General features: G+C 45.6%; 1 protein-coding gene across 1 annotated transcript in view; it reads right to left on the bottom strand.

Moving 5' to 3' along the window:
• The window catches only part of ZZEF1 (zinc finger ZZ-type and EF-hand domain containing 1), a 1,627,273-nt gene that overhangs the window by 482,213 nt on the left and 1,129,676 nt on the right, over positions 1–15,384 (bottom strand). Inside the window, exon 44 of the mRNA XM_078679684.1 lies at positions 8,637–8,756. Within this exon, the coding sequence (XP_078535810.1) occupies positions 8,637–8,756 (120 nt within the window). The remainder of the gene's footprint in view (positions 1–8,636; positions 8,757–15,384) is intronic.

Genomic DNA, 15,384 nt, shown 5'->3' with positions numbered 1-15,384 from the left:
TTCTGGACCACCTGTAATTTCTGGATCACAGAAACCGGGGCTCTCAGGTAGAGCGCATTACCGTAGTCCAGCCTCGATAAAATCATAGCTTAGACCAGGATTTTTTGGGCTCTGTCAGGAAGTTGAGGGAGGATTTTACGTATGGATTTTAGCAAGCCAAAGCAGGTGGCCGCAGATTTTCTGGCTTGTACTTTGAATGAAAGATCATCATCTAACCAGAATCCTAAGCTCTTGATCACGCTTTTTGGGGTTGGACCAGCACCCATAGAGGGAGGCCATAGCGTGGGGGAGTTGAATGATGCCTTCCAGCCCAATAACATCAGTTCAGTCTTCTGGTTATTAAGTTTGAGCTGAGACTGGCCCATCCACTTTGATACCTCCTCAAGACAGTCGCTCAGACTCGTGTTAGACAGATCAGCCTGATTCAGAGAGACCACGAGCTGATTGTCATCAGCATAGCTGATTAATTCAATTCCGCAGGGGGCCACTATCTCGGCTAAGGGGGACATGTACACATTAAAAAGTGTGGGGCTAAGGGAGGAGCCCTGAGGAACGCCACACTGCAGGAGTAACGGCGAGGAGTGGCAATCCCCTTCAAATACTTTAAAATACCTCTCGCAAAGAAAGGATTCAAGCCAGGAAAGGGCTTTTCCCGAGACTCCAATTTCGTTTAGGCGGGCTAACAGGATATGGTGACTTACCGTATCGAAGGCGGCACTGAGGTCTAGGAGGATGATGGCCACATTGCCACCTGTGTCCAGGATCCTCCTAGACTCTTCCACCACCTTAAGAAGTGCAGTCTCCATCCCTTGACCCGGGCGGAAGCCTGTTTGAGAGGGATGGAGTAAATTAGAGGTTTCCAGGAATGAGGACAGTTGGTGGTTTATAAATTTTTCTGCCAATTTACTGATTCCCGGGAGAAGGGAGACGGGGCAGTAATTGGATAGGTCTCCAGGGTCAAGGTTGGGTTTTGTTAAGAGAGGTTTGACCATGGCCATTTTCCAGACCCGTGGGACTGTGCCTGCTTCAATCGAGGTGTTGATCAGATTGATGACAGGAGACGCCATGATAGGCAAGGCTAATTTCAAGATGTTGATAGGAACAGGGTCAAGGGGGGAGCCACTTTTGATTGAGTTGAGAAGGGGGGGGGGGTAACAATTCCTCGATGAGAGGGATAAAAGAGGAGAGTTCGGGGGAAGTACCTTGAGAGAAAGGTTTAGATAGCGGGAGAGATTCGGGGGTAGTGATGGGTGGGAGACCCAGGAGAATTTTTTGAATTTTAGTGTGGAAGAAGAGTGCAAGTTCTTCACAGCGGGGCCCTGATGCATTTGGGGCAAGGGTAGGGTCAGGGGGTTTCAACAGAGTTTTAACAATTCTGAAAATCTCTTTCGACGAGTTGGGGGATGCAATGATTTTTTCTGCGTAGAAAGCTGTTTTTGTTGCCTTTAACGCAGCTTTATAGGCTTTGATGGATGCCCTGTATTTAGTTTTTGTTTCTGGATCAAAGTCTTTTCTCCATTGTCTCTCCTCCTTTTTACAACTCTGTTTAAGTTTTCGGAGCTCTGGGCTAAACCAAGGATGATTGATAGATCCCCTTTTTTGGGTTACAGGTTTCCTAGGTAGGATGGCGTCCAATGGGTTCTCTATCCATTGGTTAAACTCTGGGTTCGCTATATTGATGTCCACGTTAGCGGGCGGTAAAGTATTCCTTAGGGCTTCCGACCATTCGTTTATATTGCGTTTGGACCAGTGTCTTGTCTGTTTAGTGCTAGAGGGTTTGACCGGGGCTGGGGGAGAAACAGTCCAGGTGAAAGGTATGATGAAATGGTCTGACCATGGGACAGGGTTCGGGTCCAAGGTAATTAAATTCGAGATATTAGAAAATATGGGGTCAAGCAGGTGTCCCTTTATATGTGTGGGCTTTTGGATTCTTTGAACCATTTCGCATGTCTCTAGGTCTTGGGACAGATCTACAGCTGTCGTATCTTGTGGGTTGTCTAAATGAAGGTTCAGATCTCCCAATATGGTAAATTTGGAAGCCGCACTGGCGAGGGTCACCACCGATTCTAGCAGTGTCCTGTGGAATTGTCCTAGGGATCCTGGAGGACGGTAAACTAGAAGCCCCGTGAAGGAGGCTGATGGTGAAAGCGTGATCGAAAAATGGACGTTTTCACAGTAGAGTAATGGGCTGCCTAACAGGCGACAGACTAAATGATCTTTATGAAGGATAGGGATCCCTCCTCCTACGTTCCCTGTTCGATCGAGGTGCTGGATTAAGTAGCCCGGAGGCAAGGCCTGGACAATGTCTGGGCCTGAACTGGGTCCTAACCATGTTTCTGTAAGAAACAGTGCGTCCAGTGCTGCGTCCTGTAGTAAGAATGAAATCTCAGAGGCATGTTTAGGCAGGGAGCGGCAATTCAAAACTGCCATATTGAGCTTGTGCACCTGTGTCTGCCTGATCTCTGCTGGCTTAATCAGTTGGTAAGGACAGTGTCGGCAGTGATATTGATTGTGTGAAGGGTCTAACGAGTGTTTGCACAAGGAGTTGGGCGAGGTAGTGGCGTGTTTTAACTGCAGAAGGGAGGAGCGCGAGTAAGCGGCTGGGACATGCGTGGAGAGTACAGGGTAAATAGTCCCTGGGCCGTCCTGGCGCGGACGGGCGCAGACTGGCATGACTCTGGCGTGAGTCCGGCGCGTCCGCCAATCGCGTCCGCTATGCGGAGAGAGGCCGTCCCCTTTTATAGGCCGCTAGAGCGCACCAGAGCGCTTAGTCACACCCAAGATGGCCGCTGTAGAGGCTTCGACTCCCCGGGACCACACTCTCAGCGTCAATGCTCAGCTGAGAGTGGGCCCAGGCAGCGGAGAGATGAGGCTGAAGTGTCTGCCAGGTAAAACGTTTTTTAATCAAGCGGAATGGCACCACAAGTAAAATACAATAAAACGCTTATTCAATCAAGCGAGGGTAATGGGGGCAGAGTTAGGAACACACAAGATTTCAAAACAGGTGAGAGAGAACCTCCCGGCTTCCGCCTCAAGAGGGTGAAATAATGCGCAGCTTACTTGGGCACTGAAAGCGAAAATGCCCCTTTTATAGGCAGCTAGAGCGCTCCAGAGCGCTTAGTCACACCCAAGATGGCCGCTGTAGAGGCTTCGACTCCCCGGGACCACAATCTCAGCGTCAATGCTCAGCTGAGAGTGGGCCCAGGCAGCAGAGAGATGAGGCTGAAGTGTCTGCCAGGTAAAACGCTTTTTAATCAAGGGGAATAGCACCACAAGCAAAATACAATAAAACGTTTATTCAATCAAGCGAGGGTAATGGTGGCAGAGTTAGGAACACACAAGATTTCAAAACAGGTGAGAGAGAACCTCCCGGCTTCCGCCTCAAGAGGGTGAAATAATGCGATCCGGGGTCGATGCAGCTCACGGGGCGAGGCGCCGGTCAGGCCTGCGGGACGTACTACTTCTTAGCACGCCTGGTCGTACTCGTGGATCTGTGAGGGGCGTCGCGTTCTACGGCAGACGGGTGCAACACCAGGCTTCCGGTACCACGGTACGGGGAGGCCTTTCTTGAGGTGCGGCACGGTCTTGGTATGCAGGAGGGCAAAGCGAGACAGTCGGGTACGTTACGACATACGGACCGTCCGAGGCTATGGGATGCGCTCCGTGCAGATTCCGGCGGGAGAAGATGAGAGGCGCCCAACGCGCTCCGTTAGCGGCGAGGTGACAGGAGAGCGGGCGGCCCGGCACTGAAGCAGAGAGCGACTCAGGGATGAGCGTGGCTCTCTACGGCGGGGCGACCAGGCTCCGAGCTGTCACGACCTGGGAGGGGGCGAAGGCTCCCGAGTCACAACTCCGGCGAGGGAATAAGAACTAAGGCCCAACAGCAGACGGGCACAAGCAGATAGAACCCAATGGTCCTGGGGTTCCGTTCAGGGGGCAAGCTCTCGATCAAGCCCTTGGAGATCGTTTCAGGCACAAGTCTACAAAGTCCTTTCTGGTCCTTTCCTCTCCGTTCTCAGCAAGGCGCCACTGCAGGCCAGTCTTACAGGATTCAGACCGGTTTCCGTCCTTCAGCTTCTCTTGGTCCTTCTAGTCAGGCAGAGGTTCGTCGTGGTCAAAACTGGATCTGATCTGTAAGGAGCGGAGCTCCTATATTTATACTGCGATTCTTTTGTCTTTGCAGACCAGGGGGCCTGAGCCTAGTTCAACCTGGTTTTGGAGTACTCTGTTTACAGGAAGCTGCCGTCTTCTTTCAGAGTGCAGGGCAGAGACATCAGACGCTCCGCAGTAGGTGGAGCCAGCATTGTGGTGGTGGAGCACAACTCTACTCAGAGTCAAGGACTACTCTGCCCACCCATCCTGGTGTAAGCACCCCATTCACCAACTGGAGCCCCCGACTGTCCCCGGGAATCTCCCAGCCCTGTCATTCACCCAAACCCAGACAGCAGATACACATCCTGGCAGAGGCGTGCTAAATAGTTAGGCGCGCAAAGGCTAACTTTCTAAAAGTAGCATTTGCAAACACAGGATATTAAATTAAACCTTACTAAAGGAAGTATTTTATTATTCTGAGTTCAGGCATACTAAACTCGACGTGCTACCGTGTTCCCTGAGCCTGCCGGGACTATAGCGTGTAATAGTTCCGGCAGCTCATCCTGGCCTAAGAGAACCGGTAGCCCTTCCATAGTGAAGAACGAAAAGGGCGGTAATTCACTATGAGGACAAGCCACACTCTAGGCTTGTCCTACCTTACGCTTCAATGCACCCTGCCCGTAGGCCTACCATAGGGGTGACTGAGATGGAGGTTAGGGAAGGTTCAGGGACTGGCGAGTGTGGGCACTTGCACAGTCAGCGTGACAGTACGCGACTGTACGCGGGGTCTGCAATGGCGGACCCGAGTCATATCTTACGAAGCCGCTTCTGTGGGTGGCGCAACCAGCGCTGCAGGCCCACTAACAGCATTTGTATCTACAAGCCCTGGCACTCCTCGAGCACTTTACTGGGGACTGACAGTAAACCAAATAAGCCAATCGTGGAAATCAATTACACATATACTTTATATTGGGAGCACTTGCACTGCGGCACGGATTGGCCGTGGCGCAGTGCCCTGAGCATCGAACACCAGCAAAACATCTGAGGCACATCAGCAAAAAGTGGAAGGGAGACTCACGCCAAGGTGCCAGGTCTAACACGTGTCCCCTCCAGCTGAAATGTGGGGAGAACTACCCTTGCCCAGGGAGTTCCTCATCACGGAGGCGGAAAAACCTTGACAGACCGTCAGCATTGGCGTGGTCTATGCCAGGGCGGTGTTCCACCGTAAAGTCCATACTCTGTAGAGAAATGGACCACCTCAACAGTTTCGGGTTCTCACCCCTCATTTGCATCAACCATCTGAGGGGCCTGTGGTCCGTCTGAACTCGGAAGTGAGACCCAAACAAGTAGGGTCTTAGCTTCTTCAGGGCCCAGACCAAAGCGAAAGCTTCTCGCTCAATCGCACTCCACTTCTGTTCCCGTGGAAGTAACCTCCGACTGATGAAGGCCATAGGGTGATCCCAGCCCTCCTCAGTCGTCTGTGAAAGGACAGCCCCAATCCCATGCTCTGAAGCGTCTGTCTGCACTAAGAACTCTTTGGAGAAATCAGGAGCCAGGAGCACGGGCGCCGTGCACATGGCCGTCTTCAGGGTGTCGAATGCTACCTGACAGGCGTCAGTCCAGATCACTTTCCGGGGCTGCTTCTTCGAAGTCAGCTCGGTCAAGGGGGCAACGATGGTGCCGTATCCCTTGACGAACCTCCTGTAATACCCGGTGAGTCCGAGGAAGGCCCTCACCTCCGTTTGGGTCTTGGGGGCTTCCCAAGCCAGGCTGGTCTGAATTTTGGGTTGAAGGGGCGCCACCTGGCCGCTCCCAACTTGGTGTCCCAAATACACCACCGAACCCTGCCTGATCTGACACTTGCTTGCCTTGATCGTGAGGCCTGCCTTGCGCAGAGTCGCCAACACTTCCCACAGGTGGCGCAGTTACTTTACTGCCCTTCACCCAACCATCCAGCGCTCTGCAGAAAAAGGTCACATACTCCACATACATACCCCCTTGAATCTTCACACACTTCCTAAACCGCTGTTGGTACATTTCAGGAGTTAACCCAAATCGATTCATCAGGGCATCTTTCATGTGCGGGTAGGAGTTGGACTCTTCAGAAGGAAGATCTAGCAGGGTATCCCGCCCCTCGGTCAGGAACCGTCCCCACAACCCCGCTCCCCAATCTCTCTCAGGGACCCAGTGGGAGGACATGGAGATGTGCTGCCACTACTGCTAGACCTATTGTAAATACTCTGATGCAGCCTTAGTAATTACCAGATGCTCATATTAATTCAAGAAATCCAGCCATTATTATTTTGTATATTTGATTCCCTGTCTGGCAGGGCACAGGGAAACGCATTAGGATTGACCTTGCTGGTAGAAGACTGAACCACCAAGCTCTCAGGAGTCGGGTGCTGGGTTAGCAAGACAGGTCCCTAGTGGCAGGCCTATGACACCTAGGTCCAGTTCGCTTCACCAGTGGAGCAAAAATGGCTTAGACCAGGTTGCCATTAAAACGTCTGTTAGAGCGTCATTAAGGGGCAGTAAGAGCTCTGAAGTAGCAGACCCATTGTGCAAAATATCAGTTTGCAGATTTGCCTTTGTTCCTACAATAGACACCTGAAGGCCCAACATTTCTATGGCGTTGAAGACTACTACAGCAGTCTCCTGTGTAGGGGCCAGAGTGGAGAGTTAACTTTGCCTCAGAGAAGTAACCAGGCAACTAGCAGTTTGCAAATGTAAATTCAAACCATCATCAGTGTCATGAAGGAAGAGTAAATTATATGTATACTTGTCGTCATCTTCATCATGAGGAATGTTCTGTAGACCCTTGATGGTGTTCTGATTCAGATCCAAATAAAGTCTCTAGCCTCCAGCAATACTGGTATTGAGGTGGTGGTGGCCCTGCCTGTGAGGCATCCCAGACCACAGACTGTGTTTTAGTTATTTCATAACGAGGCACAGTCTAGGCTTGGGACAAATTTGGGTCTGGATCCAAAACTTATTGTTTTGGGGTCAAAACAGTGCCGCTGGAGCAGTCAGAACCAACGTGGCCTTTGGTGCAGGTGTAGAGGCTTATGGTGGTGACAGTTGGGAACCAGGCATGAGCCCAAAGGAGTCAGTTGTGTTGGGATAGGCCCTGCTGGTCAGACACAGGCCGTGGTGAATTTATGAGCCCCAAAGGCACTTTATAAGGACCTCGAATCACAAGGAAGAGCTGCACCAGTGCCTGCTTTAAGGCCTCACCTTTGGAGCATATTGGGATCAGCTTCTGGATAGGCTTCAAGTTAGAACAGAGACAGATTATTTGCGTACCGACTATGCAACTTCTTCTCAGAGTGGAAGTGACAGGAGAGAGAAGAATTCCATTTGAATCTCTTATGCTTCTGGCAAGAATTGTCTTTTGTCTTCAACTTACCTGAGAATGATGACCTGGAGCAGGGATCAGACCTTAGAATTTGTAACAGGGGCAGGCGTAGGTGGGGTTCTTAAAGAGTGACCGGTCTCTACTTCTTGTGCTTGGTCCATCTGTCAAATGACTTTGAATCACACTTACATTCTAGACACTATGAGCAGAGATGTGGGACTATAACCCACACATGTTTCCTTCAGTCACAGCAAGGTAAAGTCTTTGGGGGAGACGCTCTCTCAGCACACTGTACGAAAGAATGTCTTGGGGTTGGTAACACATTGGCAAAAAGTTAGAGAGCTGTGTTCCAGATCTGCGTTGAACACAGAAAGAAAGGAACAGCCGCCTGCATGCAGGTTCTCTGCTGTAATTTTCATAAGCATTTGCAAGATGCTGTGGAGTCTGATGACACCACCATCTTGCGCACAGGAGTAGTTGCTGAAAGTTCCGGATCTAGTCTGGCACCTAGAGGAATTTAAGAGGTGATGAATCTCGGGTTAGAAGTATGTATTAGAAAGATAAATATAGTTTGCTAATGTTTAGTAAATATTGAGTGATATGATGTCTCAATTTCGTATGTGGTTAGACCCACTCCACCTGTTGTCTAAATGCTGACACACCAAAAACACACAATCTGTAAAAATTGTAGTAGTGGTCCTCTGAATAAGTTGGACTCAATGATAACAACAGGAACTTTGCAATCAGCCCCTACATGCTATACCACACTGAGACCGGCCTAATAAAATCAGCAACCTCCTTCAGTCATCTGTAGAAACCCCCAACTCTAGTGTAACAAAAGATTGTTAACATGGAATGAAAATACAGGTTGTTTCCCCCCCTTACCAAGTACACAGGAGAAGCAGACTGCTCACTTTCCAAACAGAGCATGCACACTTAACAGGAAAGACTGATAACTTATTGAAACACATCTACTGTATCTGCCTTACAAGTAATAACACCTAATACACAGAGAGAAAATATGAAAGCATACTATTAATATTCTTTGACTCTTTCTTGCAATGCAACCCCAATCAACTGCACTATTATTTATGGTTAAAATAATGATGAATATAGCTAAAATGCATAAAATATTGTTATGTATAAGTATCTAATTGTAAATGAAACAATAGATTTTACCCCAACTTACCTCTAAGTCACGGAGAAGCCATGTTTTACTAAAGCCAGTGCCTTTGCTACATTTCTTCACCAGCAGCTTCAGCAATCCAGTTTGAAGAAAGGCTGCTTGGATCCCTTCAAATCCAAGACTCTAGTAAAAAACACATGAAACAAAGTTATATGTAAACTCCTTAACAGTTACAATGTAGGTCTACCAGAAACTTGCAGATTTTTAAAAATGTTTTTAATGTTAATTATTACTTATGGACTAAACCATAATAAAGAATAGAGACTAATTGTTATTAAAAAATAAAGCGATGCCTGCCAATAACAACCTCTTTTTAAGTGTTTCACAACATGGTTAATTATAATATTGTCAGACAAATTAATCAATAACTTCAGAAGAGACAACAATCTAAAGAAAAGTATAATGTGTATCTTCTATCACCATAAACATAGCTAGCGACAAACTCAGGGCAAGATCTACAAGTTGACCGACAAATTATGACATATTTGTCAGCCCACCAGACATTTAAAGCATTCATAGGAACCCCCATAAATGTTGTTCCTGTAAATACATTTAAACTTTGTAGTACGGTTCCGTCAAACATGATGGAGCTTTACTACAAAGTCTCCAAAGTCTGTTTATTTTGAATAATAAAAACCTATGAACAACAGTGCCCCTGCACAAACACAAAACCATATAGTAACAATTTTCGTGTACGATTGTAACACACAAAAATGACATATAGTGCATCAATCTAAACAGTTCGTGTAGATACGTGATTCAATGAAAAGTTCGTCTATTTCGACGGGTAAGTCAGTCAATAGTCTGTATTGGGGGTGTCCATTTTCTGTTTATTGTTCCAATTCAACAAAAGCCAACACGTGTTTCATCGCAAGGAACAAATGCGAATCTTCAGGGCTATATGAAAAATAAAAGTCTGTTGAAACTCCACATGTTTCGGTTATACTTTTCATGAAAAGACCGGGTGACTCTCGGTGTCACCATGGTGGACAAAGGCATGCGCAAAAGGTGGTAAAGTGACTTAACGTCTGTGTGGGAAAAAGTCATAGCTAGGGTGACATAGGTGGCATGGTGCTGTGTCTAGTGGCAAAAAAGTCTGTATAGAACAAAGTGACTGATGTGACTTGTGGTACGTTGCTTTGCAAACATCCTGACCGGTTGTGCGAGTGAAGTGTTTAGACAAAGTGGGGTGTGGTATAGAGAGAACGGAGTCCCAAGATTTACTCATGAGTGACATACGTGACCATTGTTTAACACTGCTTGCGATATGACAATGAAATTTCATTACAGTAGGCTATTACTTGGTGCGCATGGGGTATGGTATCCAAGATTATTAATCTTCTACTTTGCGTACTTAGAGTAGTTTTAATTCTGTGAGGATGGACTACCGTATAGAAAAGCCAGACATACCTGGAAACAGGCTTTATAGACCTGGTATGCTGGTAAGGAGTGGACACAAGCAAGGGCGCGAAGAGACCGGTCAGGGCTTGAACTGTGTAGATCATCAGTGTACGGATGTAAACAGCGGGGAGACAAATGGAAGAGAAACGGAGGAAACAATATAAAGTAAAATTATGGAATGCTTGTCTGTATTGTAAGACAAGGCAAAACTAGGGAAAAAACTCTTGCTGGGCGTCTGATTAGAACTATGAAAAGAAGGAGGGTAGAGTCTATTGAAAAGAAATTAAATCAGAAAAATGTGAGGCTATGGATTGGTGCCATACTTGATTAGGTAAATTCAAGAACTACTGTTCACCCACAAAAATTATCAATACGATGAACTCTAAGGGAGCCAATTGTGATCACAGGCCACTAATTTCGTAAGGGGGCGTTTTATAAGACATGTTTGGACCGTTGAAAAAGTACGATGTTAATGATGTTATAAAACTCGGAACTCACCCGGCCAGCCAATTATATTGTCTATTTGGCTACAAAGTAGGGGAGGTTACTGCCTCGGTAACGGCAAGAGACCTCGTATGGCGTTTATTAGGACTGCAGTATCCGATGTGTGGATAAACACATCTGTAAAGAAAGCAAGATTTGCACCTGATTTATCGAGTACCGCTTAAGATAAACGACAATACCACCCAGTAAGGCAACACGCATGGTGGTGAAAGTAATCCTACCTTAGTTTGCTGCAGGTCACGTGGAAACCGGGAGGAGCGGGGTAAATGTGGTTACAGGGCGGGTGCGCTCTCAAACCACAATGTGCCTTGTCCTTAGGAAAAATTAATTAAAAAGTCGGGTAAGATGCTCTCCATGATATGGAGAGACCGCAGCCCATAAATATACGAGCGTTGGTAATACGGGAGACACAACAGTTAACGGTCTTGAGGCGCTTACCTGGCGGACGTGTTTCTCCCTCTACGTGTTTCCCGGCGCCGTGTTTCGTGAACGGACACGTGACCGGAAGTGGGGCTCCTTTAAATAGTAGTTGTTTGTCGGTGAATTTCAGCGACTAGAACGTCGCCATAGTAATATAATGTCAATATGCATGGCCAAAAAGAGAAGAGTTACTACCCGGAGTTTCAGGGTGGAATGAAAAAATAAATAAAATGTGACTCTGAAAAATCATGTAAATATCTGACTAACGCGCATGTACCCCGCGCGGTAATTAGAAGTTGAAAAGCATGTTTTTTTCACATGTGAGAGAAAGGTATAATTTCTCTTATTGCCCTGCTAGTTTTAGTGCAAACAGCGTTATGGCGTTTGACGTGTTGTCAACCAGATTATTTGTACAGTGTCACTCCCATAGGGGAGGTGATGTGTACGATTGCTGAGAGGCCCAGACTCGGACCTCATTCCAAACCATCCGGCTTGTGATAATATAATACAACTGTTGGACAGAACACCCAGCAAGGTGAATCGATGCCAAGACACGTGTGTGTGTCCTCATGCTGGCATGAATTGAAGATAAATGCCAATATTGCCAGAGCGTCCCAGCTACGGGACGCGAGCAAGATACTTGGCATGTTCCTACCCGGGTAGGGGTCAGGTCCTATATAAGGATAGGTTGTGATTGGCGCTCAATTCCATCACATCGAGGATCAGGAATTGGTTCTGACTACGCAATTGTAGTACAATGGAGCAACCGGTTGCTCCTATAAATAGGTCAATATACATACAGGTTCCGAACGCAAAATGAGAACAACAACATCGTCTGAGTGAGATACAGTGGGAAAAAAAACAACAAACAACACAATGAATATGCATATTACGGTTACTAGAAGTGGAGAGAGGAAATGCAGCGGCATGGATACAGTTGGAGACATGTAGTTAATATTTTAATCGCCCAGGAAAAATTGTAGTTCGGGGTCATAATTTAAACCACATTCAATACTCCGAAGGCGCATAATCCAAGTTGCTTCCTTGCGTCTTAGGAGCAGTTCACGATTACCACCTCTCACATGGATGGGTACGGTTTCTATTCCATAGAAAGAAACCTGAAAATCATCTACGTTGGGTTGACACTTTGCCACATGGAGGGCCACAGGGTATTTAGGATCATGTTTCAAGATTGCCCTCATATGTTCTGAGATTCTTTCTTTAAGCGCTCGTATTGTGCTCCCAACGTATTTCTTACCACACTGACATTCAATGATGTAGATAACATATTTGGTGGTGCAATTTATGTTGGTTCTGATCTCATATAATTCTCCAGAGGGGCCCGTGTAGTGTTTGGTCTTGTGCTTGGCCCATTTGCACATCGGGCATAACCCACACTTGAAAAAACCATTACCTCGTTGGGTAAGCCATGTAGGATGTTTATCTACTTGTGGCACTGTGGGGCTGAGTCTGTTCCTCAGTGTCCTCCCTTTACGAAATGTGATTTGAGGGGTGGTCGGGATTACTTCCTTTAATGTCGAATCATCTCTTAGCAACTTCCAGTGCTTGGTTAGGCTGGTTCTGATTGAGTTGTGTAGATCATTATATTCGGTAATCATTCTTACTGTGTTCCCTTTCTTCTGCTGTGGGTCTTTGGGTTTCAACGTTTCCTCTCTCTTTATTTTGTTTAATTTAGATTTCGCTTTTGACAAAATTGCTTTTGGGTAACCACGTTTGGTGAATCTCTGATTCATGTCCTTAATTGTTTTATCTAGTTCATCTTCATCGCTACAGTTCCGTCTAGCACGAAGAAACTCGCCAAAGGGTATAGATCTGATCTGGTGTAAGGGATGAAAACTGTCTGCTCTTAGGATTGCATTACATGATGTGGGTTTCCTGTACAGTTTGCTCTGTAGGGTGTTGTTGCTTACATAAAATTCTAAATCTAAAAATTCAATGTGTGAACTACTTTGTTTCATAGTGAAGCTAATTTCCCAAAGATTATTGTTCAAAAAGTCAAAAAAGCTTTGTAGTAGAGCATCCGTTCCGGTCCATAGTAAGATACAGTCGTCTATGTAGCGACCCCAGAACAGAATGGAATCTGTGAATTGACTACTGGATGTGCCCCAAAGATGGTCTGCTTCAAATGCTCCCATAAAAAGATTAGCGAAGGAGGGCGAGAATTTAGACCCCATGGCTACTCCACGTTTTTGTTGGTACCATTTCTTCTGGAACATAAAGAAGTTATTCTCCAAGATCAAACTCATCATTGAGATAAGCATTTGAGTGTGCGACCAGAGAGAAGCGGGCCGTTTGGACAGCACTTTAGTGATTGCTTCAATACCCAGTTGTGGGTTGATGCTGGTATAGAGAGCAACCACATCCATGGTGACTAGTGTAGTGCCTGGTTGCCATTCTAAATCTCCTAAAAGGCTGAGAATATGTTTGGAGTCTTGAATATATGAAGGGAGATTTCTGACAAGTGGGCCCAGAAAAATATCCACATATTCCGCTAGTCTCTCCGTTGGACCTCCATTCCCTGATACTATTGGTCTCCCAGGGGGAAATGGGAGATCTTTGTGAATCTTGGGTAGTGTGTAAAGCCATGGAAACGTTGGCTTCAGTACTTTCAGGTACATGTATTCTTCATCGTTGAGGAGCCCATCCTCTTTCCATTTGAGTAGATGGTCGTTAATCTTCTTTGTGAGCACACCCATGGGGTTGGAGGCAATAGATTCATAGCATGAGAGGTCTGCTAGTTGGGTCAATATTTCATTGTTGTAATCTTCTGCGTTCATTACCACAATGTTTCCTCCTTTATCTGCCTCACGAATGATGATGGAGGGATTCTGCGTCAGTGCAGATAAAGCGTTACGTTCACCTTTAGTTAGGTTGTCTTTATACTTGAATTTTTCTTGCAATTTCGTGGTGTTAATCTTATTCAGGTCTTCTAAAACATTTCTATGAAAATTGTCTATGCTGTTACCGCCTGGAAGGGTAAAAACCTAAATTGTTTTTTTTTAGATTATGAAAACAATGTCCCTCTCACCATGGGAGTCGTTTCCCACGGCGAGGTAGGGGGTGGGGAGTGTCATTTTTTCCCGTTTTTTACTACCCCTTACCACCAGGGTTTTCCTGGTGGGGAGGTGCAGTAAAAAATGCCTAGTTGTCCCCGAATCCAAATTGGGGGGCGACATATAGCCTATTCTCCAGACAGCCCGGATTAATAGTTTGGCCACAGCGGAAATGGAGTAGTCTCTGCTGTGGCCAATTTATGGTCCATCCACTTCTAAATTCGGTGGGCAGACCATTATGTTGACGGTAACCATAATTTGTATGAACAGAGTATGCTTACCACCAACATATAAATCCATTTTTTCTGACCAACTTTAGGTCAAGTCTTTAGATCCTATATGTTAAGCATATCTCCTTTCATAATTCCAGGAAACTAAGGAATTTGTTTTGCTTTGAAAAGTAAAAAAGAAGAAAAGAGGCAGCCAACACTCTAATAAATTCCAGTGAATGATTGGGCTCTGTGCCTTCACCAGTAGGAGACCACATACAAATTATGGCACTGTATGGTGCAATTTCCACACCCAGTACGTCATAAGAGCCCTTTCTCACTTCCAGCCCCAAAAAATTATTTGTACATCATAACATATTCTGCATATAAATAGTGGAAATAAATGATATATATATGCATGTGACCACTTTGACAACCTATAAAGAAGGAGATATCTATGTTGAGTCCAAATTTTGTTTCTGAATAATGCTAACAATGTTAAATTATTTACTATACCACTGAACATTTTTAATGTTTGAAAAGATGATGCATATTAAACCTTTAAAAAAAAAAATCACATTTCAAATCTTAAAAGATCATCTCTACAATTTGTAAATGTACTTTCAATAATTATGTGCAAGCAATAATGACGATAATAGCGTTGATTGGTTTTAGCTTCCCCTTTGGTGCTAATCTGAAGATTAAACTGTTTGGAGGGATTGTTTAATATTTCATAATATATAAGAGAAAAAAAACTAACCTTCTTTGAATGCTTTTGGGAGGGAAGGGAGACTGATATGGGTAGTTTCATACCAAAGAGTTAATATCCAACTGGAGCAAGTTAGCAGTATTTAAGTAATGTGCTTGAGTTTCTGAAGACTATGATCACAGTTCGATATCTCAGTAAACAAATGCTTAGTACTACATTATGAGGTCCCACATGGCTGCTTTCCATCTTCTTGAGTGAGCCATTTTATTTTCGATTAGAGATTATTCACTGTGTAGACTTTTTATGGTTCTCAAACCAACTTTAAACCCGGATAAAGGAATTGCTCAGAGGTATTAATGCTAAGTATTATACACATTAACATAATCACTCATTTTGCCTTGCTTATTTTCTAACCTTTTATACTGTGGTATATT

Source organism: Lissotriton helveticus, chromosome 3_1 (assembly GCF_964261635.1).
Source record: "Lissotriton helveticus chromosome 3_1, aLisHel1.1, whole genome shotgun sequence".
In the NCBI taxonomy this organism is placed as follows: Eukaryota; Metazoa; Chordata; class Amphibia; order Caudata; family Salamandridae; genus Lissotriton; species Lissotriton helveticus.
The sequence above is the reverse complement of the archived record's forward strand: the minus strand, read 5'-3'. Positions and strand labels throughout refer to the sequence as shown.